The sequence below is a fragment of the Coregonus clupeaformis genome, chromosome 19 (genome assembly GCF_020615455.1).
Source record: "Coregonus clupeaformis isolate EN_2021a chromosome 19, ASM2061545v1, whole genome shotgun sequence".
NCBI classification, from domain to species: Eukaryota; Metazoa; Chordata; class Actinopteri; order Salmoniformes; family Salmonidae; genus Coregonus; species Coregonus clupeaformis.
In genome coordinates, this window is record NC_059210.1 from 56,690,764 (window position 1) to 56,718,195 (window position 27,432).

General features: G+C 44.1%; 1 protein-coding gene across 17 annotated transcripts in view; it reads left to right on the forward strand.

Annotated features, from left to right (window-relative positions):
- The first annotated feature begins 3,751 nt into the window (after window positions 1-3,751).
- The window catches only part of LOC121532321 (CCR4-NOT transcription complex subunit 1), a 33,760-nt gene continuing 10,079 nt past the window's right edge, over window positions 3,752-27,432 (forward strand). For 2 of the 17 annotated variants that reach the window (XM_041838191.2, XM_041838202.2), the window contains exons 1-37: window positions 3,752-3,941; window positions 4,699-4,806; window positions 5,103-5,201; window positions 5,382-5,450; window positions 5,565-5,619; window positions 7,440-7,643; window positions 7,779-7,947; window positions 8,075-8,201; window positions 8,300-8,410; window positions 8,501-8,671; window positions 8,823-8,950; window positions 9,065-9,425; window positions 11,169-11,300; window positions 11,414-11,565; window positions 11,726-11,897; window positions 12,089-12,290; window positions 12,381-12,518; window positions 12,958-13,082; window positions 17,932-18,218; window positions 18,354-18,432; window positions 18,594-18,821; window positions 19,300-19,440; window positions 19,587-19,766; window positions 19,881-19,997; window positions 20,142-20,252; window positions 20,843-20,920; window positions 21,011-21,224; window positions 21,500-21,651; window positions 21,744-22,040; window positions 22,148-22,288; window positions 22,400-22,504; window positions 22,662-22,781; window positions 22,915-23,109; window positions 23,244-23,386; window positions 23,498-23,606; window positions 23,782-23,951; window positions 26,566-26,797. In XM_041838191.2, the coding sequence (XP_041694125.1) occupies window positions 3,840-3,941; window positions 4,699-4,806; window positions 5,103-5,201; window positions 5,382-5,450; window positions 5,565-5,619; window positions 7,440-7,643; window positions 7,779-7,947; window positions 8,075-8,201; window positions 8,300-8,410; window positions 8,501-8,671; window positions 8,823-8,950; window positions 9,065-9,425; window positions 11,169-11,300; window positions 11,414-11,565; window positions 11,726-11,897; window positions 12,089-12,290; window positions 12,381-12,518; window positions 12,958-13,082; window positions 17,932-18,218; window positions 18,354-18,432; window positions 18,594-18,821; window positions 19,300-19,440; window positions 19,587-19,766; window positions 19,881-19,997; window positions 20,142-20,252; window positions 20,843-20,920; window positions 21,011-21,224; window positions 21,500-21,651; window positions 21,744-22,040; window positions 22,148-22,288; window positions 22,400-22,504; window positions 22,662-22,781; window positions 22,915-23,109; window positions 23,244-23,386; window positions 23,498-23,606; window positions 23,782-23,951; window positions 26,566-26,797 (5,724 nt within the window). In that variant the 5' untranslated portion in view covers window positions 3,752-3,839. The remainder of the gene's footprint in view (window positions 3,942-4,698; window positions 4,807-5,102; window positions 5,202-5,381; window positions 5,451-5,564; window positions 5,620-7,439; window positions 7,644-7,778; window positions 7,948-8,074; window positions 8,202-8,299; window positions 8,411-8,500; window positions 8,672-8,822; window positions 8,951-9,064; window positions 9,426-11,168; window positions 11,301-11,413; window positions 11,566-11,725; window positions 11,898-12,088; window positions 12,291-12,380; window positions 12,519-12,957; window positions 13,083-17,931; window positions 18,219-18,353; window positions 18,433-18,593; window positions 18,822-19,299; window positions 19,441-19,586; window positions 19,767-19,880; window positions 19,998-20,141; window positions 20,253-20,842; window positions 20,921-21,010; window positions 21,225-21,499; window positions 21,652-21,743; window positions 22,041-22,147; window positions 22,289-22,399; window positions 22,505-22,661; window positions 22,782-22,914; window positions 23,110-23,243; window positions 23,387-23,497; window positions 23,607-23,781; window positions 23,952-26,565; window positions 26,798-27,432) is intronic. The other 15 variants (XM_041838201.2, XM_041838203.2, XM_041838199.2 and 12 more) reach the window with 14 other exon arrangements.

Genomic DNA, 27,432 nt, shown 5'->3' on the forward strand with positions numbered 1-27,432 from the left:
TTTCTATTGGGTACAAAATAGTCTGAAACATAACCAAAACAAACAGCAAATGTGTAGATTCACAAGCTTGATTTAATCATTGTGTGCTAGGAATATGGGACCAAATACTAAAATGTTGACTACTTTAATACATGTGAATTTGTCCCAATACTTTTGGTCCCCTAAAATGGGTGGACTATGTACAAGAAAAGTGCTGTAATTTCTAAACCGTTCACCCGATATTGATGAAAATATCCTCAAATTAAAGCTGACAGTCTGCACTTTAACCTCAGTCATTGTGTCATTTCTGAAGTAATGAGCCAAAACAAAATGCTGTGGAGAGATTCATTCAGAGAAGCTGGACTTCTAGTTCTACTCCCAGGCCCTGTAAAACCACAACAAAAAGACTAAACTTCTGAAAGGGCAAAGATCATGAGTTGCTTTTCAGTTACTCTCAACAACACTTTCACTTTTAATCTTCCAACATGTTTGATCATACATGGCATTACTGGTCTGCTGGCAGGGTCTTGTTCTCCAGTAGACTACTATTAATTATACAGTATTTATTTGACTGCATTCTAGATCAGTTTTACATTTGTGGGAAGTGTTGTTGGTCATGGTGTCTATTTCCAGTCTGCGGTTTGGTTGAATGTCTATAATAGGTTATTTCATCATTGAAAACAATAAGCTTGTCTTGACACTAACCCATTGCAATGAATCTTTGAATGTTTGTTTATTTCTCTATCCCAATGTGGCCTGTAAATAATTACATATTTTAAAGTGATGTTTTCATTATTTATTCTCAGCCACTCTATCCTGCATCAGTAATACTGGGTAAGATATTTCCTTGACAAATGCCTTTGGTGTGGTAGCTAGCCTTGGATCACTTGATTGAATATCTGTCACCAATGACTACTGTGAGAGCTAATGTAAAAAAATTAAAATATATATTTAACCTTTATTTAACTAGGCAAGTCAGTTAAGAACAAATTCTTATTTACAATGACGGCCTACCCTGGCCAAACCCGGACGATGCTGGGCCAATTGTGCGCCGCCCTATGGGACTCCCAATCACGGCCGGATTGTGATACAGCCTGGAATCGAACCAGGGTCTGTAGTGACGCCTCTAGCACTGAGATGCAGTGCCGTAGAAAAAAATATTCAAACTTTCTGTTCTACATCCTATTGGTATTAATTTCCATCTACAATGTGCATGCTTGGAGATCTAAATGTGCTAGAGGTTTTCATAGTACCAAACTTGCATATAGCAGGTCAGTCATTATGTAACAGTGCACAAATGGAACATATGCCTTGTGTTTGTTGTCCCCATAGAGTTCCATATTTCAGCAGTAGGGGGACACAGAGTCCCAGACACTCGAGTTGTTGCCCCTGTGCCCTTTTCTCAATCTATTCAGTGCTTACTGATTTGAAAGGACTGAAGTCTGAACAGCCTTAAACCAGTCCATGACAGGTGTAAGCAATATGGCAGAAGCTCTTCTCAGCCCAACCAAGTGGGGCCATCTCCAACCAAACAGTAATTTCAGAGCTGTGAACAATAGACTGTTATTATAGTTCTTCTCCTTTAGAGAAGATCATCATCATGAAACGAAATATACAGAGATTACAATCAAGCTGCCATATGATCAGAATCAGCCCTATGGATATATGTACATTCAGACTTTTGTTACATTCAAACACTTTTTGGTGGATGTGATTAGGTGCATGGCCCAAGTACATTTAGGGTAAATGTATTATCAATTAATCTTGTTTTCTATTTAGCTCATGTGGAAGCATGGCATGCACAATAATAGTGACGCGAGCCCGGGCTCGAGCACTAAAGTGAAACCTGCACTGTGTGCGCGCGGGGATGACAGTCGCCATTTTATTTTGAAAAATCAAACCGAACTGGAAGGAGAGCGACCCAAAAGGAATGAATATCACAAATACATTTAGGGAAGCATGGTGAGTATTTTTTTTTTTTTTTTACAATATATTGTAAAGAATCTGCGGTATTTTTTTCCTACAAATTAAGACACATTAGTAAGATAGAAAGTGTGCGACTAGCCGTTAAGCGTCGTAGCTAACGTTAGCAAAGATAAGGTAGCTAGTTAGCTACAATAGCCTTGGCTAAAGTTGATTTACGTTAGCAGCTAGGGACAGTTGGATGGTCTCATCTCAAAAGGCGGAGTTGGTTAGTGAAAATGTCCATATATTAACGTCTAACATGACTTACTCATTTCAAGTCCGCGGATGGTGCACTCTGACAACGACATTGGCATGCTAACGATATTTAACGAGCGTTACCCGTATAGTAGTTAGCTAACGTTAGTTGGCTAGCTACCTGGTCATACATAGCTAGGTCATCTAACTAACGACGTTACTACTATAACTAACGTTAGCTAGATATTTTGTTGACAATTTATTTCCGTGGACAATAACGTTACCAATACTCACTCGCTATTACATTGACCAGCTAACTATCGTTTTATAGAATAGTTGGATTTGCAACGTAAACAAATACTGTATTAGTTAGCCAACGACAGAAAAACAGCCTAACGTACGGCCTTCTGAGCGTTAACGTTAGCTAACATTGGCTGGCTGACGTTTGCCACATCTGCTAACTTAGCTAGCTGGTGTTGGCTGCGCAATGTGCTTGCTTATCCGGCTTGCTAACGTTAGCTGGCTAGCTCTTTGTCTCAATGGATAAGTTGACTTGTAGATGTCAGATGGTTAATGTTAGCTACATAATGTTACTGTCGTTTGCTAACGTTAACGGACCAAGTTGGTCAGTTATATTCTGCAGCTAGCAAACATGGCTATCGTTGATATTATTAGCTAACGTGAGCGAAGTTTGCTAGCTAACTATGTTGCGAAAGAACGAGTGAACAGATGTTAACGGTAGTTAGCGAAGTACGTTATCTACGTGGGCGATAACACATTTAATTGTTTTTTTTTTTAGATGAGACACAAACGACAATATGTGAATGTTACGTAACGTTAACTAATCTAGCTAGGTAACGTTAACTTAGTTGCCGTTCGTATTATCTCGCTAGCTAGTCAACTACAGTAGCTAACGATTTGCATTATTGCTGGGACACTGAAAACATAATTAGCTTATATAACTGTCTTTATGTAGCTAAAACGACTTTGGCTTGACTTCATTGATTAACTATGCGTTGCCAGTTTAGAAGAGGAATATAGGAAATCATCCGCATTATTAGCTCACACGATGCTGATTGAACTGGGAGTCGTGGGTGTGCATCAAGTCAAGGCCCAACTTTCTTGATACTTTTACTAGACCGACGTTGGGGACATAGTTTTAGCTAACATTTATCATGGTTTATCATCATTATAATTCAGTAATGGTGACTTTCTACCTGTAAATTACAAAGTAGCTGACTAGCTAGTTGTGTTGCTGTTTTCTTTAGTATTGCGCTGGCGTGTGAATCAGGATTACTCCAGGCGAGTAGTAGGCCTCGAAGCCTACCCCATTATTTTTGGTGGTCAATGAGGCTCATTTCTCATGGCAGTTGTACACAGTGCACTTTTGGTATTTACAACCCCAGTTTATCATATGACTATGTATTATTTGCTCAATTATTTTGTACTAGTTGTATCACCGTTTTAATATGGGCATATGTATTAACTAGTTTTCTCTTTTGTTATTTTCAGATTCTGAATTTGATGTTGCACTGAGGGACTTTACCTTGCATCAAGATCCACTGATAGAAGAAGCTTGTTTTAAAACATACATTTTTCACACCTTGGGGGGGCAGAAGTAACCTATCACTGAAGTGACTAAAGGGGAATAATGGTGATTTTGCGCCGGGCACGGCCGCCTGCTTTCGCCCCAACCAGCAATGAATCTTGACTCGCTCTCGCTGGCTTTGTCTCAAATCAGCTACCTGGTGGACAATTTAACTAAGAAAAACTACAGAGCCAGCCAGCAGGAAATACAACATGTGAGTAGCATGTAGTATTTTGCTCACAAATTGTCCTTTCTGTCATTTCCATTTTTATAGTTGTGCCACTACAATGCAATACACACATTTCTCACATATTTAGATGTTTGAAGGGCTATAGCTAAGTAGATTTTGAAACGTACATACATAAAAAATTATCTTATCACAAAATGATTGTAAAACCAATATGATTCTAGGGTTCATATGATTTTTCTGTATAGAAAATGGGCATAGTTGGTGGGCGGGGTGTGTAGCAATGTTGGCACGGCTGAATTTGGTCAAGGTCTTGGGTAAAACCATTTTTGAAGCCCCCAGCTTGGCGACTGAGAATTTGTTTTAAAGCCAGTTTCCCTCAATTCTAGACATTTTAGTATGTAGCCGAGATAACAATTATTCACATTTTGCTGTGTTATGCTTAATCATTATAACAAAATCAATACTCCTGAAATCATTGTTTTTGTCTAGCTTTCATTTTAGTGATAGTTCTCAAATATTGAACAATATATAGATCATTATCTTTTCCACATACTTTATATCTAGTTTTAGTTGTTTAAGTTTATGCTGAAAGCATTTTTCCAACCCGAAAAAATTATTTCACCAAAAACAATGTTTGGATTTAGGCGGCCCGAAAACTTTCAGGAAAAAAAACCTGGGTTAAAAATTGCATTAGGTCTGAGATATCTTGACAATAATATTTTGGCTTTGACGGCCGACCTGTTATTTGTTATTTTGGTGAATGCGTCTTCTGTTCCAACAGATTGTGAATCGTCACGGCCCTGAGGCAGACAGGCATTTATTACGCTGTCTTTTCTCCCATGTGGATTTCAGTGGCGATGGTAAAAGCAGTGGCAAAGATTTCCATCAGGTAATTTCTGATTAGTAATACTTATTACACCAGTGGCTAAACTTCAACTGATTTTGGCTAAACTTCAACTGATTTTAGCAATGAGGATTACTGGTCTCTTTCAAACCGGAAAATGTTTAGATATCACAGCACTAGAAATATGTGAACACTAGAGGCACCACTGTGTACGTTTCCTAATCATCATTGGTATTGTCTGTTTGTCTTGCCTTTATTATTTTAGAAAGTGACTTTGCTTTCCTGTTTTGTCCTTAACTTATTTTGTTATGCCCCCTCTTCTCCCATTTACCTTGACCAAGACACAGTTTCTGATCCAGGAGTGTGTTTCACTGATTTCAAAGCCAAATTTTATTTCAACACTCTGCTACACCATCGACAATCCTTTGCACTACCAGAAGGTAGGAGACGTGCTTATTTTCTCACCTATCATTATAAAATAATTCTGCAATTTGTAAAATATTATCGTACTTTTCTGCATTGATGAAGTGGGTCCAAGTTAGGCCTCTCTTCATGTGCTAAAATTACTGTCTGCATCAGAATAACAGTTTAATGTTTTCTAAACGTTTTATAATTTTTAGAGTTTGAAACCTTCGGCCCACTTGTTTACTCAGTTGAGTAAAGTTCTCAAGCTAAGCAAGGTTCAAGAAGTAAGTAAAGTAATATGGAAATGTATGTTATCAGATGGTGGTTTTTATTGTAGTTGAAAAATAATATGGCAAACAATTTGAGATTATACTTAATCTCTTCTTTTTTCCCCGAAGGTTATATTTGGCCTTGCTTTGCTGAATTCGTGCAACGCAGACCTTCGTGGTTTTGGTAAACTCAGTTTTATATTTAATCATTTGACTATCTATACCTGCTGACTTGAATACATGCTATGTTTTATCTGTATGTGCTGGGGGGGGGAGTGGGGTCTCATGAGTTATTCTGTTATCAAGGTGTCCAAGTGTAGCACATGGAAATGTGTGACACTCACTCCTGAGCCTGACGTGTCCCTACATGCGCAGCCGAATCGCTAGCTTTTCGCTTGGCGCGACTGTTAAAGACTCTTCGGAAGGGCGGTCACGTGTGCTAAAAAGGCAGATGTCCTGGGTTCGAGCCTCTGTGTGAGCCAAATCAGAAGGAAGCCATACTCACTAAGCAAGCAGCGTGACATCCGTTATAAACTCAGCAAAAAAATAAACGTCCTCTCACTGTCAACTGCGTTTATTTTCAGCAAACTTAACGTGTAAATATTTGTATGAACATAACAAGATTCAACAACTGAGACATGTGACTAACAGAAATTGAATAATGTGTCCCTGAACAAAGGGGTGGTCAAAATCAAAAGTAACAATCAGTATCTGTTGTGGCCACCAGCTGCATTAAGTACTGCAGTGCATCTCCTCCTCATGGATTGCACCAGATTTGCCAGTTCTTGCTGTGAGATGTTACCCCATTCTTCCACCAAGGCACCTGCAAGTTCCTGGACATTTCTGGGGGGAATGGCCCTAGCCCTCACCCTCTGATCCAACAGGTCCCAGACGTGCTCAATGGTATTGAGATCCGGGCTCTTCGCTGGCCATGGCAGAACACTGACATTCCTGTCTTGCAGGAAATCAAGCACAGAACGAGCAGTATGGCTGGTGGCAATGTTCATGCTGGAGGGTCATGTCAGGATGAGCCTGCAGGAAGGGTACCACATGAGGGAGGAGGATGTGTTCACTGTAACGCACAGCGTTGAGATTGCCTGCAATGACAACAAGCTCAGTCCGATGATGCTGTGACACACCGCCCCAGGCCAGGACGGACGCTCCATTTCCAAATCGATCCCGCTCCAGAGTACAGGCCTCGGTGTAACGCTCATTCCTTCGACGATAAACACGAATCCGACCATCACCCCTGGTGAGACAAAACCGCGACTCGTCATTGAAGAGCACTTTTTGCCAGTCCTGTCTGGTCCAGCGACGGTGGGTTTGTGCCCATAGGCGACGTTGTTGCCGGTGATGTCTGGTGAGGACCTGCCTTACAACAGGCCTACAAGCCCTCAGTCCAGCCTCTCTCAGCCTATTGCGGACAGTCTGAGCACTGATGGAGGGATTGTGCCTTCCTGGTGTAATTCGGGCAGTTGTTGTTGCCATCCTGTACCTGTCCCGCAGGTGTGATGTTCGGATGTACCGATCCTGTGCAGATGTTGTTACACGTGGTCTGCCACTGCGAGGACGATCAGCTGTCCGTCCTGTCTCCCTGTAGCGCTGTCTTAGGCGTCTCACAGTATGGACATTGCAATTTATTGCCCTGGCCACATCTGCAGTCCTCATGCCTCCTTGCAGCATGCCTAAGGCACGTTCACGCAGATGAGCAGGGACCCTGGGCATCTTTCCTTTGGTGTTTTCAGTCAGTAGAAAGGCCTCTTTAGTGTCCTAAGTTTTCATAACTGTGACCTTAATTGCCTACCATCTGTAAGCTGTTAGTGTCTTAACGACCGTTCCACAGGTGCATGTTCATTGAACATGCATGGAAAACAGTGTTTAACCCCTTTTACAATTAGATTTTTACTAATTATTTTTAAAAGACAGGGTCCTGAAAAGGGGACGTTTTCTTTTTTTGCTGAGTGTACAAGTATTTCTTTGAAATATTTCCCCATCTGTCTTAAGCCGCGCAGTTCGTCAAACAAAGGCTCCCGGACCTCCTCCGCTCGTACGTGGACGCGGACCTTGGAGGAAACCAGGAAGGTGGCTTCCAAGACATTGCCATAGAGGTCCTGCACCTGCTCCTCTCCCATCTTTTGTTTGGCCAGAAGGGAGCCAGCGGGGTCGGACAAGAGCAGATTGACGCGTTCCTCAAGACGCTGTGCAGAGGTGAGGGGCATAGACGTACTACTTGAAAGGAAATGTTAATTATTTCCAGAAGTAACAAAGATTCCTTCATTCACAGCAATCTGGTAGTTTTGTACATTGTTGCCCCATCAATTAAATATTGTCTCTTTGTTTCAGATTTCCCGCAGGAGCGCTGCCCTGTGGTGCTCGCACCACTGCTGTACCCTGAAAAACGGGACATTCTGATGGACAGGATTCTGCCAGACTCGGGAGAGTTAGCCAAGACCATGATGGAGAGTTCTCTCGCAGAGTTCATGCAGGAAGTTGGCTATGGCTTTTGTGCAAGGTGATTGTTATTTAGTAACTGGAATGCCCATTACAAATCAAATTAATTCAGTTGTTTTTGATGTCATGCTTGACAATCACAAATGTCAGTTACCCCTGTTAATGTATTGTCTGTTTTTCATTCTAAGTCTCGATGAATGCCGCAACATAATCCTGCAGTATGGGGTGCGAGAGGTTACTGCCAGCCAGGTGGCTAGGGTCCTGGGGATGATGGCTCGCACCCACTCTGGCTTGTCTGATGGAATCCCCCTACAGGTGAGGGTTGACCTGATGGTAACTTACTAAACCTCCTCAAAGCTCTGAAAAAAACATTGTATACTAATGTTTTCTCTGGTTCTTTACATCTTCCTCAGTCCATCTCGGCTCCGGGCAGTGGCATTTGGAGCGATGGAAAGGACAAAAGTGATGGCTCTCAGGCGCACACCTGGAATGTAGAAGTTCTAATTGATGTGGTCAAAGAAGTTGTAAGTTATAGTGGAATTACATATTATTCCGCTTCAGTTGGCCATTCGTCTCTTGCGCTTTGTACAGAACATTTCCTTTTTATATTTTAGAACCCCAATCTGAACTTTAAAGAGGTGACCTACGAGCTCGATCACCCTGGCTTCATGATCCGGGACAGCAAGGGACTGCAGATGGTGGTATATGGGATCCAGAGGGGCCTGGGCATGGAGGTGTTCCCTGTCGACCTTATCTACCGGCCCTGGAAGCATGCTGAAGGACAGGTAAGGAGGAGATTGGGTCAGATTTGTGTAAAAATGACCAGACACAACACTTTGGGCTCTTATTTCCAGAGGTAACATAAACTCTGATTCCTTCATTCACATCAATGAACTCCTCAGCACTCTTGACCATTCTCACTCCCCTCTCTTCCAGCTGTCATTCATCCAGCACTCCCTCATGAGCCCTGATGTGTTCTGCTTCGCTGACTACCCCTGTCACACCGTAGCCATCGACATACTCAAGGCCCCACCTGAGGATGATAATCGGGAGATAGCCACCTGGTACGTAAAACACAGGCCTCCTGACCTCCACAGTACCAAATACTCATTTACATGAATTATTAGAACAATGTCGTGCCATTTGTGATAGTCTTTAATTGTGATTTCACCTCACAGGAAGAGCCTGGACCTGGTGGAGAGCCTCCTGCGCCTCTCTGAGGTGGGCCAGTACGAGCAGGTAAAGCAGCTCTTCAGCTTCCCCATCAAGCACTGTCCCGACATGCTGGTGCTGGCGCTGCTGCAGATAAGCACCTCCTGGCACACCCTGCGCCACGAGCTCATCTCCACCCTCATGCCAATCTTCCTGGGCAACCACCCCAACGCCGCCATCATCTTGCACTACGCCTGGCACGGACAAGGCCAGTCCCCCTCTATCCGTCAGCTGATCATGCACTCGATGGCAGAGTGGTACATGAGAGGGGAGCTGTACGACCAGGCCAAGCTGTCCCGCATCCTGGATGTGGCCCAGGACTTGAAGGTAGGAAGGGATCAGTGGCTTTTTTCAGGAAATATAATGAAAGCTGTGGTATAGTTTTGTGAAGGTAGGGTGTTCACCGACTCTGCCCAGTGGCTGAAAATGCATTTTGTTGATGACATTTCACTTCCTTATGTTATAAAATACATTTTACTAATACCAATATGATTCTTCATGTTCTGAATCGTTCAGTCTGGTCTTTCCCTAACATATCATTAACATTATATCAAAAAAGTCAGATTTCGTAACCTAATACATCCGATAAAAAGCACCGAGCTCTGTTAACAGAGCGGTGCAGCTTCATTGCCTAAACTTTTGAGGATTTTACATTTTGTGGTCCTCGTCTTCCAAGTTGTTTCCGCGGGTCGCAAATAGCAAAATTAGCATGACCCGAGCTGAATTAAATGTAAAGGTTTTGAAAATAAAAAGCTTGGTACGCTCAGTGCGCCGTTGACATTTTAGGGATACGCATGTCATGTCTCAAAATGGATATCTCTTACCTCAATTGTTTTTACCCTTGTAGGATGGGTGAAATTAGGGTGACTAAATCAATGGAGGCCTGAGGAGGGGGGGAAAAGGTAGTCATAAATCAGGAAAATAGCATCCTCGTCGGCTAGCATGCTAGCAGATACAATGTCATTGTGCTAATGCTAGTTAGCATTTGCTTGCGAAACTACCTCCAACTTTCTTCATACTGGACACAGACAAATAAAAATAGTTCATCTGACTCTGGGGAAGTACACTGAACAAAAATATAAATCCAACAATTTCAAAGTTTGTACTGAGTTGCAGTTCATTTAAGGAAATCGATCAATTGAAATAAATTAATTAGGCCCTAATCTATGGATTTTCCATGACTGCGCAGCCATGGGTGGGCCTGGGAGGGCATAGGCCATTAGTTTTCATCAGCTGTCCGGGTGGTTGGTCTCAGACTATCCCACAGGTGAAGAAGCCGGTTGTGGAGGTCCTGGGCTGGTGCGGTATCACGTGGTCTGCGGTTGTAAGGCCGGTTGGGCATACTGCCATATTCGCAAAAATTACGGAGGTGGCTTATGGTAGAGAAATTAACATTAAATTCTCTGGCAACAGCTCTGGTGGACATTCCTGCAGTCAGCATGCCAATTGCACGCTCCCTGAACTTGCGACATCTGTGGCATTGTGCTGTGACAACTGCACATTTTAGTGGCCTTTTATTGTGTCCAGCACAACGTACACCTGTGTAATGATCATGCTGTTTAATCAGCTTCTTGATATGCCACACCTGTCAGGTGGATGGATTATCTTGGCAAAGGAGAAATGATCACTAACAGGGATGTAAACAAAATTGTGCACAATTTCTGGGATCTTTTATTTCAGCTCATGAAACATGGGACCAGCACTTTACATGTTTCGTTTATATTTTTGTTCAGTATAGATAAATGGCATCATTGCCAAAATCCTGACGTATCCTTTTAATTCTCGCACAACATCCAGCCTTACTGATGCAATGCTATTTTCCTGATTAATTACTTTTTTCTTCTCTGGCCTCCAATGATTTAGTCGCCCTAATTTTGACCATCCTACAAGGGTAGAAACTGTTGTTTTGAATGGATTATGATAGCGACATTAGGTTTGGACCATTCGGTTTTCTTAGAGGATTATCTACATAATTAACACATTTTACCCATTTGTCAAAAGATGCATTTTTGATAAGGCCACTTCATGCATTTTTGTTGTTGCAATATCCAAACTGTTCTTGTTTTTCAGTCTCTATCAATGCTGCTAAATGGTACTCCATTTGCCTTCGTTATTGACCTTGCTGCACTTGCCTCTCGCCGTGAATACCTCAAACTTGACAAATGGCTGACTGACAAAATCCGAGAGCACGGGGTGAGTGGTGTGAGTTGAGCCTTTTAATTTACAGCAATTACAACAAAATTATACATACACATTGCTACAAAAAGTTATTGGGATATAGTACATGACAGTCATTGACCTGTTTGCTGTTCTAGGAGCCCTTCATCCAGGCGTGTGTTACGTTCCTGAAGAGACGCTGTCCCTCTATCATGGGTGGTCTGGCCCCAGAGAAGGACCAGCCCAAAAGCGCCCTCCTTCCACCGGAAACGATGGCTACCATGCTGGGCTGTCTGCAGTCCTGTGCAGGGTGGGTTTACCTACCAGAGCTCGATTCATGGGGCCTATGATCAAATTGGCTCTTTCATTACTTCAATCATGTTGTATGGTGCCAAAAGGTCTAGTTTCCATAAGTCATCTTGTATTGTTATCAAGAAAGGTCATATTCCTCTAAATTATGTATTTTTCAGGAGCGTCTCTCAAGAGCTCTCCGAGACTATCTTGACCATGGCTGCCAACTGTAGCAACGTCATGAACAAAGCCCGCCAGCCGCCACCAGGGGTCATGCCAAAGGGACGTGCTCCCAGCACCAGCAGCATAGATGCAATTTCCCCTGTGCAGGTATCGGTGTCTCCTCTCCAGGTGAAGAGCTTACATAACATAATAAATGCAATCTAACACTATTTATTGGGGAATGTGTATCAGCTAGAAACATTGTACTTTCATCATCCCCTGAATCTGATTTTAATTGTTTTGTCTTATAACATTATAATTGTGAACATCAGCCTGAAATGCAGGTTGCTCATCCTTGTGCTCCGTTCTGTGTGTTACAGATGGATCCCCTGACAGCCATGGGCTCCCTCAACCTGGGCAGCTCTGCCACCTCTCACACACAGAGCATGCAGGGCTTTCCCACCCCGCTGGGCTCTGCTTTCAGCAACCCCCAGTCCCCAGCTAAGGCCTTCCCTCCTCTGTCCAACCCCAGCACACCATTTGGGGGGATTGGAAGCCTCTCTTCACAGCTAGGTAACCCAGGTATGAGGCGAGAACCTGCCATAGATATTTGTATAGTGTTTTGATTACACTATATGGAGTACTGAAGTGGGATGTTTTTCTTTTGTCTAGGTCCGCTGGGATCAGGCATTGGCTCTGGTATTGGTTCTGGTCTTGGAATGTCAGCGGTGAGCAGTGATCCGTTTGGGACGAGGAAGATGAGCACACCAGGCCTGAATCCGCCCACCTTTCAGCAGAGTAAGATGGCCTGTAAGTGGTGGTGGTGTGACTGAGTGTATTTCCTCTGAAAACATTCTCTTAATATCTCCTAATAGTCTCTTGAAGTAATGAGGTTTTACTTGAATCAATTACAAATGCTTTAACATTTTTCATATCTAAAAACATTGAGTACAATCTGGGAAGAAACTGTCTTTCACACATTGAATCAGAGGAAATACAGGTCAGTCTTCCATTAAACGCAAATTCTTATGCTCCTTATTGAAAGGAATTGAACTTGGATTTTCAGTACATATCTCTTTAATGTTTTTTTGTGTGGTGTTTATTGCTTTGATAGTGAGAAGTCCTAAAGTTGTTTTTAATTGCATTTCAAATGTTTTTTTATTTGCTGCATGTAATCACAATATTGAAATGATTCCGAAGGGTTTTCTATGGCAGTATTGTTTGATTTGGTCTATCGCCTTTTTCCCAGCTGACCTATCTCAGGTGTGGCCCGAGGCTAATCAGCACTTTAGTAAGGAGATTGACGATGAGGCTAACAGCTACTTCCAGCGCATCTACAACCATCCCCCACACCCCACCATGTCTGTGGATGAGGTGAGTCTCTAAATAAAATGGTTTGCAGTAGTGTTGCACGGTACACCGACAACTTGGTTGTTTTTTGATACTAAATTATAACATGAAAAACAGTTTGGTTTTAGATTTTTGTTACTTTCGGTTCTGCTGTCAAATGTCTCGCATCGTACACTGACTGATAGAATCATGTCTAGTAATTTGTTGACCTGGCCAGTAACTTCTCAGCGCATTGATTACATTTATATGCTCTGTCGCAGTCTGCTGTAGAAAACTGCTGGCGTCGCAGTGAGTTTACCCGCACAAAACTCATGCTATATTTGAGCAAAATGATTAAATCATTTTCCACACAGTCTGTGGCAGTATTTCGTTTTCATGCTAATGTGGGCTGAGAATCCACTCACATAGGTACGTGGTTGCAAAGGGCATCAGTGTCTTAACAGCGCGATTTGTCTAGGCAGGATACTCTGAGCGCAGCCCTATCCAGAAATCTGGCAGTGGCTTCTGATTTAAATACATTTTTCACAGAACAGCTTGTTGCAATTTCGATGAGGCTTGTTCAGATATCGGTAAGTGGACTGGAGGCAGGGCATGAAAGGGATAACGAATCCAGTTGTTTGTGTCGGCCGTTTCGGGAAAGTACCTGCGTAATTGCGCACCCAGCTCACTCAGGTGCTTCGCTATATCAAATTTGACATTGTCCGTAAGCTTGACTATATTTGCACACAAAAAATCATACAATGATGGAAAGACCTGTGTGTTGTCCTTGTTAATGCAGACAGAGAAGAGCTCCAACTTCTTAATCATAGCCTCAATTTTGTCCCGCACATTGAATATAGTTGCGGAGAGTCCCTCTAATCCTAGATTCAGATCATTCAGGCAAGAAAAAACATCACCCAGATAGACCAGTCATGTGAGAAACTTGTGGTCAGACAAGTGAAAGTTATGGTCAGCAAAGAACTTTAAGCTAGTCTCTCAATAAAAAAAAAAAGTGTCAATACTTTGCCCCTTGATAACCAGCGCACTTCTGTATGTTGTGAAAGCGTTACATGGTCGCTGCCCATATCATTGCATAATGCAGAAAATACACGAGAGTTCAGGGGCCTTGCTTTAACAAAGTGAACCATTTTCACTGTTGTGTCCAAAACGTCTTTCAAGCTGTCAGGCATTCACTTGGCAGCAAGAGCGCCTCGGTGGATGCTACAGTGTACCCAAGTGGCGTCGGGAGCAACTGCTTGCACGCGCGTTACCACTCCACTATGTCTCCCTGTCATGGCTTTTGCGCCATCAGTACAGATACCACCAAAGTCCATTTGATGTCACACAGCTGTCCAGTACTTTTAAAAAGATCCTCTCCTGTTGTCTTGGTTTCCAGTGGTTTGCAGAAGAGGATGTCTTCCTTAATTGACCCCCCCATAAACTTAATGGACATATCCCAGGAGCTGTGCCAGGCCCACCATGTCTGTTGACTCATCCAGCTGTAACGCATAGAATTCACTGGCTTGTATGCAAAGCAGTAATTGTTTCAAAACATCTCCTGCCATGTCACTGATGCGTCGTGAAACAGTGTTTTTTGATGAAGGCATTGTCTGTATAGTTTTTTGCCTTTTCCCCCAGCATTGTCCCAGCCATATCTGCGGCAGCAGGAATAATTAAGTCCTCCACAATAGTATGGGGCTTTCCTGTCGTAGCTCACCATATAAGACGCTTCTAGCCCCTTCTTATTAATGGTATCTGTTGCTTTCATACACGTCTTACTACTCAAAAGTCGTCTTAATTCTCGCTCAAACTCCCGTGGCTAATTTTTCAAATTGGCATGTTTCGTTTCTAAATGTCTGCGCAATAGTGAAGGTTTCATCGAGTTTTGAGATAGTACTTTTGCACATATAACACACTGTGGCTGAGGAAAGGCACTACTCCCAATATAAGTGAACCCCAAATCAATGTAGTTCTCATCATATTTGCACCTCTTCGATGGTGCAACGTCCCTGTCTCTTTGGCGCTTTTCCGGTTAAGGGGGCAGTAGCTCTTCGGCTGCATCAGATTCACAACTGTCAGTGTCCATGCTAGCTGGGCTAGCAACAAATGTAGAATTACTGATGCTAGCATTGGATGTGCTCGTGGAAGCAGAACAACTTGTCGTCAACAGGTGCAGGTGTAGTACTGCTGTGCCGCTTCCTGTGTAAGGTAGGGTCGTACTCTGCGAATGTTGTAGAGCATGAACCTACAGGAGAATGACAGGGTGTTGTCCAGGGTCACGCCAAGGTTATTTGCACTCTGGGAGGAGGACACAACGGAGTTGTCAACCGTGATGGCGAGATCATGGAGCGGGCAGTCCTTCCCCGGGAGGAAGAGCAGCTCTGTCTTGCCGAGGTTCAGCTTGAGGTGGTGATCCGTCATCCACACTGATGTCTGCCAGACATGCAGAGATGCGATTCGCCACCTGGTTATCAGAAGGGGGAAAGGAGAAGATTAATTGTGTGTCGTCTGCGTAGCAATGATAGGAGAGACCATGTGAGGATATAACCGAGCCAAGTGACTTGGTGTATAGGGAGAATAGGAGAGGGCCTAGAACTGAGCCCTGGGTGACACCAGTGGTGAGAGCACGTGGTGCGGAGACAGATTCTCGCCACGCCACCTGGTAGGAGCGACCTGTGAGGTAGGACGCAATCCAAGAGTGAGCCGTGCCGGAGATGCCCAACTCGGAGAGGGTGGAGAGGAGGATCTGATGGTTCACAGTATCAAAGGCAGCAGATAGGTCTACAAGGATGAGAGGAGAGAGAGTTAGCTTTAGCAGTGCGGAGAGCCTCCGTGACACAGAGAAGAGCAGTCTCAGTTGAATGACCAGTCTTGAAACCTGACTGGTTTGGATCAAGAAGGTCATTCTGAGAGAGATAGCAGGAGAGTTGGCTATAGACGGCACCCTCAAGAGTTTTGGAGAGAAAAGAAGGGATACTGGTCTGTAGTTGTTGACATCGGAGGGATCGAGTGTAGGTTTTTTGAGGAGGGGTGCAACTCTCGCTCTCTTGAAGACTGAAGGGACATAGCCAGTGGTCAAGGATGAGTTGATGAGCGAGGTGAGGTAAGGGAGAAGGTCTCCGGAAATGGTCTGGAGAAGAGAGGAGGGGATAGGGTCAAGCGGGCAGGTTGTTGGGCGGCCGGCTGTCGCAAGATTTCATCTGGAGAGAGAGGGGAGAAAGAAGTCAAAGCATAGGGTAGGGCAGTGTGAGCAGGACCAGCGGTGTCATTTGACTTAATGTGATTGGATGTTCATTATTTGACTAGGTTACCTGTATTTGACATTGTTATTTAGCTGAATACTAGATGGTTTTGGCAGTGAAACGAGGCTACTGGGGTGAGAAAAAAACATTACACAAATATAGCCCTGTTGGAAAATCTAAATGGACTGTTTGAAAATGTGAATCACATTTTATTTGGCTTACCCCCGACGGCATTGCATACCCCTGTTTGGGAATAGCCGGTCTACGAAAAGACACCTAGCATTGCTGCTGTAGCCAGAGCTAGCCTCTCTTTTGAGAAAGTTTTCTTAAAGGGACAACGTCCTATTTTTAACATTGATATAATTTGGCCATAGATAAGCACATTCTATGTATCCAATTTTATTATATAATTATTTTGTATGCTCTGTCTTACATGGTTTTGTAGAAGGGTTTTAGGCTGTCCACATTTTCACTATTGGTTTCTCTTATTTTAACTACAGAAGTCAAGTGGCTAAAACACTTTCTTTTTTTGCGTCTGTATCATTTTGGCATTGAGTATTGTAATTAGAGTTGTCGCGATACCAGGATCGCGATACTACAATACCTGATTTTCCATGTCAAAAAGGAAAACACAAAGCAGACTGAACTCTTTGGTCCTTTAATAAATCTACTGTATGTAAAATAGTGTGCTATAGCTTGGAAAAGAAATGTGATTCTGGGTGACATCAAGCTGCTTGTTATCAACGTTAGAACTGTTTTCCTCATTTTTGTTTCCTTACAACAATACCTCTGAGTATCTCAATACTGGTATCGTGACAACCCTAATTGTGATACTAAACCTGGTATCGAAGTAAAAATTATGGTATTGTGGGCTTCACGAGTGGCGCAGCGGTCTAAGGCACTGCATCGCAGTGCTAGCGGCATCACTACAGATCCGGGTTCGATCCCAGGCTGTGTCACAGCCGGCCGTGACCGGGAGACCCATGAGGCGGTGCACAATTGGCCCAGCGTCGTCCGGGTTGGGATGATTTTGGCCGGCCGGGATGACCTTGTCCCATCGCGCTCTAGCGATTCCTGTGGCGGGCCGGGCGCATTCACGCTGACACGGTCGCCAGTTGTATGGTGTTTCCTCCGACACATTGGTGCAGCTGGCTTCCGGGTTAAGCGAACAGTGTGTCAAGAAGCAGTGCCGCTTGGCGGGGTCGTGTTTTGGAGGACACGTGGCTCTCAACCTTCGCCTCTCCTGAGTCCGTATGGGAGTTGCAGCGATTGGAAAAGACTGGAACTACCAATTGGATATTGGGGAGAAAAAGGGGGGTAAAAAGTAGGTAGCGGCAGGTAGCTTAGTGGTTAAGAGCGTTGTGCCAGTAACGAAAGGTCGCTGGTTCTAATCCCCGAGCCGACTAGGTGAAACATCTGTCGATGTGCCCTTGAGCAAGGCACTTAACCCTAATTGCTCATGTAAGTCGCTCTGGATAAGAGCGTCTGCTAAATGACTAAAATGTAAATGTAAGTACAAAAGAATATAGAAAAAATGAATTCTGTTATTGTGAAATCCCTAGTCTGCAGGCTGTTGCAGGCACTTATCCGGTGATGGTGTTTATCCTCAGTCTGGTAGCTGCTAAATCCTTGGCGCCCGTCTCTCTCTGCAGGTACTGGAGATGCTGCAGAGGTTCAAGGACTCCACCATCAAGCGAGAGCGTGAGGTCTTTAACTGTATGCTGAGGAACTTGTTTGAGGAGTACCGCTTCTTCCCCCAGTACCCTGACAAGGAGCTGCACATCACCGCCTGCCTGTTCGGGGGGATCATTGAGAAAGGTCTTGTCACCTACATGGCCCTCGGACTGGCCCTCCGATATGTCCTCGAAGCCTTGAGGAAACCATTTGGGTCCAAAATGTATTACTTTGGAATCGCTGCTCTAGATAGATTCAAAAATAGGTATGGACTATTAACTTTCTTCAGATGTTTGATGGAGTTCCACACTGAATATTTGCATGTTGCTAAAGAATGTTGCGTATGTATGATTCTAATTATGTGACTGCTGTAGGGCTAATTTGATCTTTCCGTCTCTAGACTGAAGGACTATCCCCAATATTGTCAGCACTTGGCCTCAATCGGCCACTTTCTGCAATTCCCCCATCATTTACAAGAGGTAATTGGATTTCTTGTATATTTGTGACACAATCGGTCATTCTTCATCTGTACATGAATCTTCCTTGTTTTTATTACTGGTCTCCGCAACACCTTAGCCAGAGGTGCGGATCCTACTTCACGATAAATAAGTCTCTCGCTCTGGCACTTTCGAATACCCTGTGCGTGCAGTATATCGAGTATGGCCAACAGTCACGGGACCCTCCGGTGAAGATGCAGGGATCCATCACCACCCCAGGAAGCCTGGCGTTGGCTCAAGCTCAGGCCCAGTCTCAGCCTCCCAAAGCCGCCCAGCCTAGCACCCTGGTCACCACAGCTACCACCACCACCGTCGCCAAAACCACTACCATCACCCGGCCTACCCCTGGCAGCTTCAAGAAGGATGTGCCGGTGAGTACCTGGGAAAGTCTGTTGCACTATATATATATATATATATATATATATATATATATATATATATATATATATATATATTTTTTTCTCTGGCCATGTAAAATTACTCTAGCAAACCAGTGCTTCAGAGTTTTACTGCGTTGCCATAGCTTGTGTCAATGGCAACATTCTAAACCGTTCCATGAGGAACACTGTCACATTTGATATGCTCATTTTGGTGTGCAAATACTCAACTCAAACACCAGGAAATGTATCTTTTTTTTAAAATATATATGTATTTTTTTTTTTACAAATGTGTGACGAGCCTAAAATAGTCTGAAGCTATGTCACTGAAGAAATACTCCAATACTGTGATTGTTTGGCAAGGATGCTCTCACTGTAAGTAAGAATTGAAGTAGTGTAAAATTGTGATTTCCCAAGTAGCGGTTATAATATTGTAAAGCAGCATTTTGTTTTGTGTATATTGTCATTTCAGCCCTCCATCAACACCACAAACATCGACACGCTTCTAGTAGCAACAGACCAAACCGAGAGGATTGTGGAACCCCCAGAAAATGTTCAAGAGAAAATTGCTTTCATCTTCAATAACCTGTCACAATCCAATATGACACAGAAGGTGGGTCATAGATATATGTTTGCTACTTGGTGTTGCCACTTGACTTGTACTTGCAAAAGCCTGCTATATTGAGCATCTTGGTTTTGGCCAATATAAATACATTTCTGTACTTCAATTAATGCTTGTGTACTTTCATGTAACTCAAGGTTGAGGAGTTAAAGGAGACTGTCAAAGAGGAGTTCATGCCCTGGGTCTCCCAGTATCTGGTCATGAAGAGGGTCAGCATCGAGCCCAACTTCCACAGCCTGTACTCCAACTTCTTGGACACCCTGAAGAACCCAGATTTTGTCAAAATGGCCTTGAATGAAACTTACAGAAACATCAAGGTGAATAGTTATTCACTTAATCAACTTTTATGGACAATAGTTTGTAAACTCATATCAGATTTTTTTTTAATAAGAGCTATTTAATTACTAACCATTTCTCTTTCCATGTGACAGGTTCTCCTTACCTCTGATAAGGCAGCTGCAAACTTCTCTGATCGATCCCTACTGAAGAATTTGGGCCACTGGCTTGGCATGATCACTCTGGCTAAAAACAAGCCCATCCTGTACACAGTGAGTAGATTACCGCATTTTTAAATGTTGGCCTGTATTAAACTTTCCATTTTTGTTTTCCTCCCAACAAATAACCGGCTGCTTGTAATGTGACCCAAGATGGTATTTTGTGTTTAACCTACCTTTGTTATTTTATTTCGTTAGGATTTGGAGGTGAAATCCCTCTTGTTGGAAGCGTATGTCAAGGGGCAGCAGGAGCTACTCTATGTGGTCCCGTTTGTGGCCAAAGTCCTGGAATCCAGTTTACGTAGCGTGGTAAGGCCACATTCTCACCAACATTTTTAAGTATATCAATCTGGATTCACATTTTAATTTCTAGGGGGAAACTTTTACATTGTTGTCAAAGTGAGAATTGTTCAGTGACCGTGAGCTTGGGCCCAGCATAGACTGAGCCAGCACCGGCAGGCAGGAATAGCGAGACGGCCAATCCAACAGACAAAATGTTTGGGCCTGGAGTTTTTCCATGACTAAGGCCTGCCTATAACTAGACTAGTTTTTCGTGGTCAGGTCGCATGGTCAAGAGACTATGGGCCCTAAGACTGATCCATCCCCAACAGAAAAAGAAAGTGAGCCAGTCCCATCAGGCAGAGTACCTACAACAGCAGACAGGGAGCCAGTCAGAACTAGATGATGTAGACCAGTATAGACAGCGTTATAGCCCACCTCCAGAAGAAGCAAAGAGGCTTGTGTTAAACTTTTTTTGTTTAGGAGCCAATGGCTCTCTGGGTAATTTATTTGTTAAACTTGTGAGATCTGGTGGGGTTTGTATGGGCACATTTCTTAGCTATTATGCCTTCAATGTTTTAAGAGCAGGTCGACTTAAATGCCATTTAATATTCTCTCAGATTTTCCGACCCCAGAATCCCTGGACTATGGCCATCATGAATGTTCTGGCAGAGCTGCATACGGAGCATGATCTGAAGGTCAGGGAATCCTTTCTCTTTTATCTACCAGTCACATCATGTTTCTAAAAGAGATTTCAGATACTGATTGTGCTTATTTTCCCGTTACAGCTGAACTTAAAGTTTGAGATTGAGGTGCTGTGTAAGAATTTATCACTGGACATCAATGACCTGAAGCCTGGCACCCTGCTGAAGGACAAAGACAAGTTGAAAAGCCTGGAGGAACAGCTCTCTGCACCAAAGAAAGAGGCCAAGCCCCCTGAAGAAATGCTCCCTGTTGTTAGCACAGGTATCCAGCACTTTCAAATTGGGATGCCCCTTGTCGGTGTGTGGATATCTTTCTAGCAAATGTATTTCAATGTTTGTTTCATCTGATTGTAATGTTGGTCCCCATGTATATTGAAATGGAAATATTTCATCACAATTTGTTGAATATGATTTTAGCCTATCTTAATATCATCATTTCAATGTAGAATAATAACCTACATTTGTTTGTTTTTTGCAAAGAACATTTAACCCATTGCATATTTATTTGTTTTGTTCAACGAGATGCTGCGCTCGGGCTGTGTTTTAATCACAATAGCGTTTTGTAACCAACAGGAGACTTTCTTCCATTTGCAGCTGCACCATCCACTCCCGCCGCAACCACCACTTGCACAGCTACTGGGCCCCCTACCCCACAGTTTAGCTATCATGACATCAATGTGTACGCCCTTGCAGGGCTAGCCCCTCACATCAATATCAACATCAATGTAAGTAGCACTCTCACTCAAACACGAGTTGTGATGTGCACATGGTATGTCTTTGGGGTTGTGGTGGTACTAAGACACTTCTCTCCCTGCAGATCCCCTTGCTCCAAGCCCACCCTCAGCTGAAGCAGTGTGTGAGACAGTCCATTGAGCGGGCCGTGCAGGAGCTCGTCCACCCCGTGGTGGACCGTTCAATCAAGATCGCCATGACTACCTGCGAGCAGATCGTCAGGAAGGACTTTGCCCTGGATTCCGAGGAGTCGCGGATGCGTGTGGCCGCCCATCACATGATGCGTAACTTGACTGCCGGCATGGCCATGATCACCTGCCGGGAGCCCCTGCTCATGAGCATCGCCACCAACCTGAAGAACAGCTTTGCCGCAGCCCTCAGGGTACAGTCGCTTCATTCTCTCCCATTCACATCCACAAAGCGCTATATAAAATATATCTTATTATTATTGTTCCTCTTGCTAATAGCTTTGCTCCTGTCCCCCTCCAGGCCCCCACCCCCCAGCAGAGAGAGATGATGGAGGAGGCTGCTGCCAGAGTCGCCCAGGACAACTGTGAGCTGGCCTGCTGCTTCATCCAGAAGACTGCCGTGGAGAAGGCAGGCCCAGAGATGGACAAGAGACTGGCCACGGTGAGTGGTTATGGGCTCCATCACCATATTGGGGCGCTGGGATGCTGCTCTTGTCTGTATACTGTCCACAACTTGATGGCTGACTGTACCTTTACCCTTTCTCTCCTGTAGGAGTTTGAGTTGAGGAAGCACGCCCGTCAGGAGGGCCGTCGCTACTGCGACCCTGTGGTGCTGACCTACCAGGCAGAGCGCATGCCAGAGCAGATCAGACTCAAGGTGAGCACACCTAGCTTATAGCACTCCACTTATAGAACTTGGCTTCTCTCATATTATCGGTATAGTCAAAGAAACATTCGAAAAATATTTCAATGCAAGTAATATCGAAGACCGTGTTTGCAACTGGACTATTTACTGAGTGATATTTCTGCCACAGGTTGGAGGCGTAGACCCCAAACAGCTGGCGGTGTATGAGGAGTTTGCCAGGAATGTTCCAGGCTTCCTACCCAGCAACGACCTGTCTCAGCCCACTGGATTCCTTGCCCAGCCCATGAAGGTAAGGCTCTCATACCACTAAAAGAGAACTACCCAATATTGCATTTGCTGCTATCTTTGACATAACCAACCTGATTTTAAGGTGAACTTTACTCAAGTATCATATAAATGTCTCTGTCCTGTGTTTATTACAGCAACAGGCATGGGCCACGGACGACGTGGCTCAGATCTATGACAAGTGCATGGCGGACCTGGAGCAGCACCTCCATGCCATCCCCCCAGCGCTGGCCATGAACCCCCAGACTCAGGCCCTGCGCAGTCTGCTGGAGGCCGTGGCCCTGGCCAGGAACTCCCGGGACGGCATTGCCGCTCTGGGCCTGCTGCAGAAGGTCGGGGACTACTCCTCACACAGCCATAATAGGAATACATGCATAGATAGAAAAGTAGTTTAGTTATCTTTACGAATACACAGGTCTCAGTAGAAAAGCTCTCTGTGTCCCTCATCTCTCCTTCCTTGTTCCAGGCTGTGGAGGGTCTGCTGGATGCCACCAGTGGTGCCGATGCTGACCTGCTCCTGCGGTACAGAGAGTGCCACCTGCTGGTGCTCAAAGCCCTCCAGGATGGCCGGGCATATGGGCCACAATGGTGCAACAAGCAGATTACCAGGTTGGTATCCCCCTTAACCCACTCATAGGAAGGTTTTTGGCTCTAATGGAGAGGGGAAACTAAATCCACTCATTCATTTGTTAATGTTTGGGATATCTTTACTTGTTCCAGGTGTCTGATTGAGTGCCGTGATGAGTACAAGTACAACGTGGAGGCTGTGGAGCTGCTGATCAGAAACCACCTGGTCAACATGCAGCAGTACGACCTGCACCTGGCACAGGTAAATGCCATTACACACCTTTTATTAAACGTTGAGATGTGTTGATTCTAGGGCGCACAACGCCATCTGTCAATAGTCAATCTTGATTCTATGCAACTGAATAATGGGCATGCAGTGTATTCCGTCCCTTTGTCAGTGGATCTTAAAACCCTGTGTGTATGTTTATCTTGTCTAGTCAATGGAGAACGGGCTGCACTACATGGCGGTTGCATTTGCTATGCAGCTGGTGAAGCTGCTGCTGGTGGATGAGCGCAGTGTGAGCCACATCACAGAGGCCGACCTGTTCCACACCATCGAGACTCTGATGAGAACCAGCGCCCACTCCAGGGCCAACGCACCCGAGGGGTGAGTCCTTTTCTGTCCTAATTTAATTTGGAGTTTAGGTTGTGTTCGTTAGGGCACACGTGAAATGGGTGTTTCTTAATATACTGAACAAAAATATAAATGCAACATGCAACAATTTCAGAGATTTTACTGAGTTAGTTCATATGAGGAAATTAGGCAATTGAAATACATTTATTAGGCCCTAATCTGGATTTCACATGACTGGGAATAAAGATATGCATCTGTTGGTCACAGATACCTTAAATAAAATGGCCTCAGGATCTCGTCTCTGTATTTTTGTGCATTCAAATTGCCATCGTTAAAATGCAATTGTGTTCGTTGTCTGTAGCTTATGCCTTCCCATACCATAACCCCACCACCACCATGGGGCACTCTGTTCACAACGTTGACATCAGCAAACCGCTCGCCCACACGACACCATACACATGGTCTGCAGTTGTGATGCTGGTTGGATGTACTGCCAAATTTGCTAAAATGACTGAGGTGGCTTATGGTAGAGAAATGAACATTCAATTCTCTGGCAACAGCTCTGGTGGACGTTCCTGCAGTCAGCATGCCAATTGCACGCTCCATCAAAACTTGAGACATCTGTGGTGTTGACACAACTGCACATTTTAGTGGCCTTTTATTGTCCACAGCACAAGGTAATGATCATGCTATTTAATCAGGTTCTTGATATGCCACACCTGTCAGGTGGATGGATTATTTTGGCAAAGGAGAAATGCTCACTAACAGGGATTTAAACAAATTTGGGCACAATTTGAGAAGCTTTTTGTGAGTATGGAACATTTCTGGGATGTTTTTATTTAATCTCATAAAACATGGGCCCAACACTTTACATGTGGCGTTTTTATATTTTTGTTCAGGCAGTCCTATTTTCAGTCCGTTGTCTTCCATTTGGTAGGTAATGAATACGACCCTGGAGATGTGGAGTTTATTGTGATGTTGGCGTACTACATACAGTTGAAGTCAGAAGTTTACATACTTAGGTTGGAGGCATTAACTCGTTTTTCAAATTTCTTGTTAACAAACTATAGTTTTGGCAAGTCAGTTAGGACATCTACTTTGTGCATGACACAAGTAATTTTTCCAACAATTGTTTACAGACAGATTATTTCACTTATAATTCACTGTATCACAATTCCATTGGGTCAGAAGTTTACATAAACTAAGTTGACTGTGCCTTTCAACAGCTTGGAAAATTCCAGAAAACGATGTCATGGCTTTAGAAGCTTCTGATAGGCTAATTGACATCATTTGAGTAAATTGGAGGTGTACCTGTGGATGTATTTCAAGGCCTACCTTCAAACCCAGTGCCTCTGCTTGACATCATGGGAAAATCAAAAGAAATCAGCCAAGACCTCAGGAAAAAAATGTGTAGACCTCCACAAGTCTGGTTCATCCTTGGGAGCAATTTCCAAACGCCTGAAGGTACCACGTTCATCTGTACAAACAATAGTATGTAAGTATAAACACCATGGGACCACGCAGCCGTCATTCCACTCAGGAAGGAGACGCGTTCTGTCTCCTAGAGATGAATGTACTTTGGTGCGAAAAGTGCAAATCAATCCCAGAACAACAGCAAAGGACCTTGTGAAGATGCTGGAGGAAACAGGTACAAAACTATCTATATCCACAGTAAAATGAGTCCTATATCGACATAACCTGAAAGGCCGCTCAGCAAGGAAGAAGCCACTGCTCCAAAACCGCCATAAAAAATCCAGGTTTGCAACTGCACATGAGGACAAAGATCATACTTTTTGGAGAAATGTCCTCTGTCTGATGAAACAAAACTGTTTGGCCAGAATGACCATCGTTATGTTTCAAGGAAAAGGGGGGAAGGCTTGCAAGCCTTATAACACCATCCCAACCGTGAAGCACGGGGGTGGCAGCATCATGCTGTGGGGGTGCTTTGCTGCAGGAGGGACTTGTGCACTTCACAAAATAGATGGCATCATGAGGAAGGAAAATTGTGTATATATTAAAGCAACATCTCAAGACATCAGTCAGGAAGTTAAAGCTTGGTCGCAAAAGGGTCTTCCAAATGGACAATGACCCCAAGCATACTTCCAAAGTTGTGGCAAAATGGCTTAAGGACAACAAAGTCAAGGTATTGGAGTGGCCATCACAAAGCCCTGACCTCAATCCTATAGAAGATTTGTGGGCAGAACTGAAAAGGCGTGTGCGAGCAAGTAGGCCTATAAACCTGACTCAGTTACACCAGCTCTGTCAGGAGGGATGGGCCAAAATTCACACAACTTATTGTGGGAAGCTTGTGGAAGGCTACCCGAAACGTTTGACCCAAGTTAAACAATTTAAAGGCAATGCTACCAAATACTAATTGAGTGTATGTAAACTTCTGACCCACTGGGAATGTGATGAAAGAAAAAAAAGCTGAAATAAATAATTCTCTCTACTATTATTCTGACATTTCACATTCTTAAAATAAAGTGGTGATCCTAACTGACCTAAAACAGGGAATTTGTACTAGGATTAAATGTCAGGAATTGTGAAAAACTGAGTTTAAATGTATTTGGCTAAGGTGTATGTAAATATCCGACTTCAACTGTATGTTTGTAGTTTCTAACTGATGTATGTGTCCTGTGGTCCCCAGGCTTCCTCAGCTGATGGATGTGGTCCGCTCCAACTACGAGGCCATGATCGACCGGGCCCACGGAGGACCCAACTTTATGATGCACTCTGGCATCTCCCAAGCGTCTGAGTATGACGATCCACCGGGCCTGAGGGAGAAGGCGGAGTACCTGCTGAGGGAATGGGTCAACCTGTACCACTCTGCAGCCGCTGGCCGGGACAGCACCAAGGCCTTTTCTGCTTTTGTGGGCCAGGTACAGCACACACACTTGTATTTATGATAGTTTAACAGTCTTTGCCTTATGAAGACAGTCTCCTCCAAGGCAGTTAGAACGCTGTTTGCCTTCAATACACACAACACGAGCACAGTTCCAATCGCGGCCTTGACAGTGGGCCTTAGTGCTGGAGCAGTGCACATGGCAGCAACCCCATACTCTTGCAACCCACTGCTGTGCTCACCAAGCAGCAGTGTTACTTATTAGACTGGACATCAACATTTATACTAAGAAATCTTAGTAGTTATTTGGGTTCCTGGATCCTTTCACAGCATTAGGCTCCCGAGTGGCGCAGCGGTCTAAGGCACTGCATCTCAGTGCTTGAGGCGTCACTACAGACCCCCTGGTTCGATTCCAGGCTGTATCACACCCGGCCGTGATTGGGAGTCCCATAGGGCGGCGCACAATTGGCCCAGCGTCGTCCGGGTTTGGCCGGTGTAGGCCGTCATTGGAAATAAGAATTTGTTCTTAACTGACTTGCCTAGTTAAATAAAGGTAAAAAAAGTAATAAAAAAATTAATTAGAAGGCTGTTTTGAGACAATGACCCAAGCCCAGCTCAGTTAATCCCTACCATTGTGTTGCTGAGTTGTCATAATGCTTCAGCAAATGTACA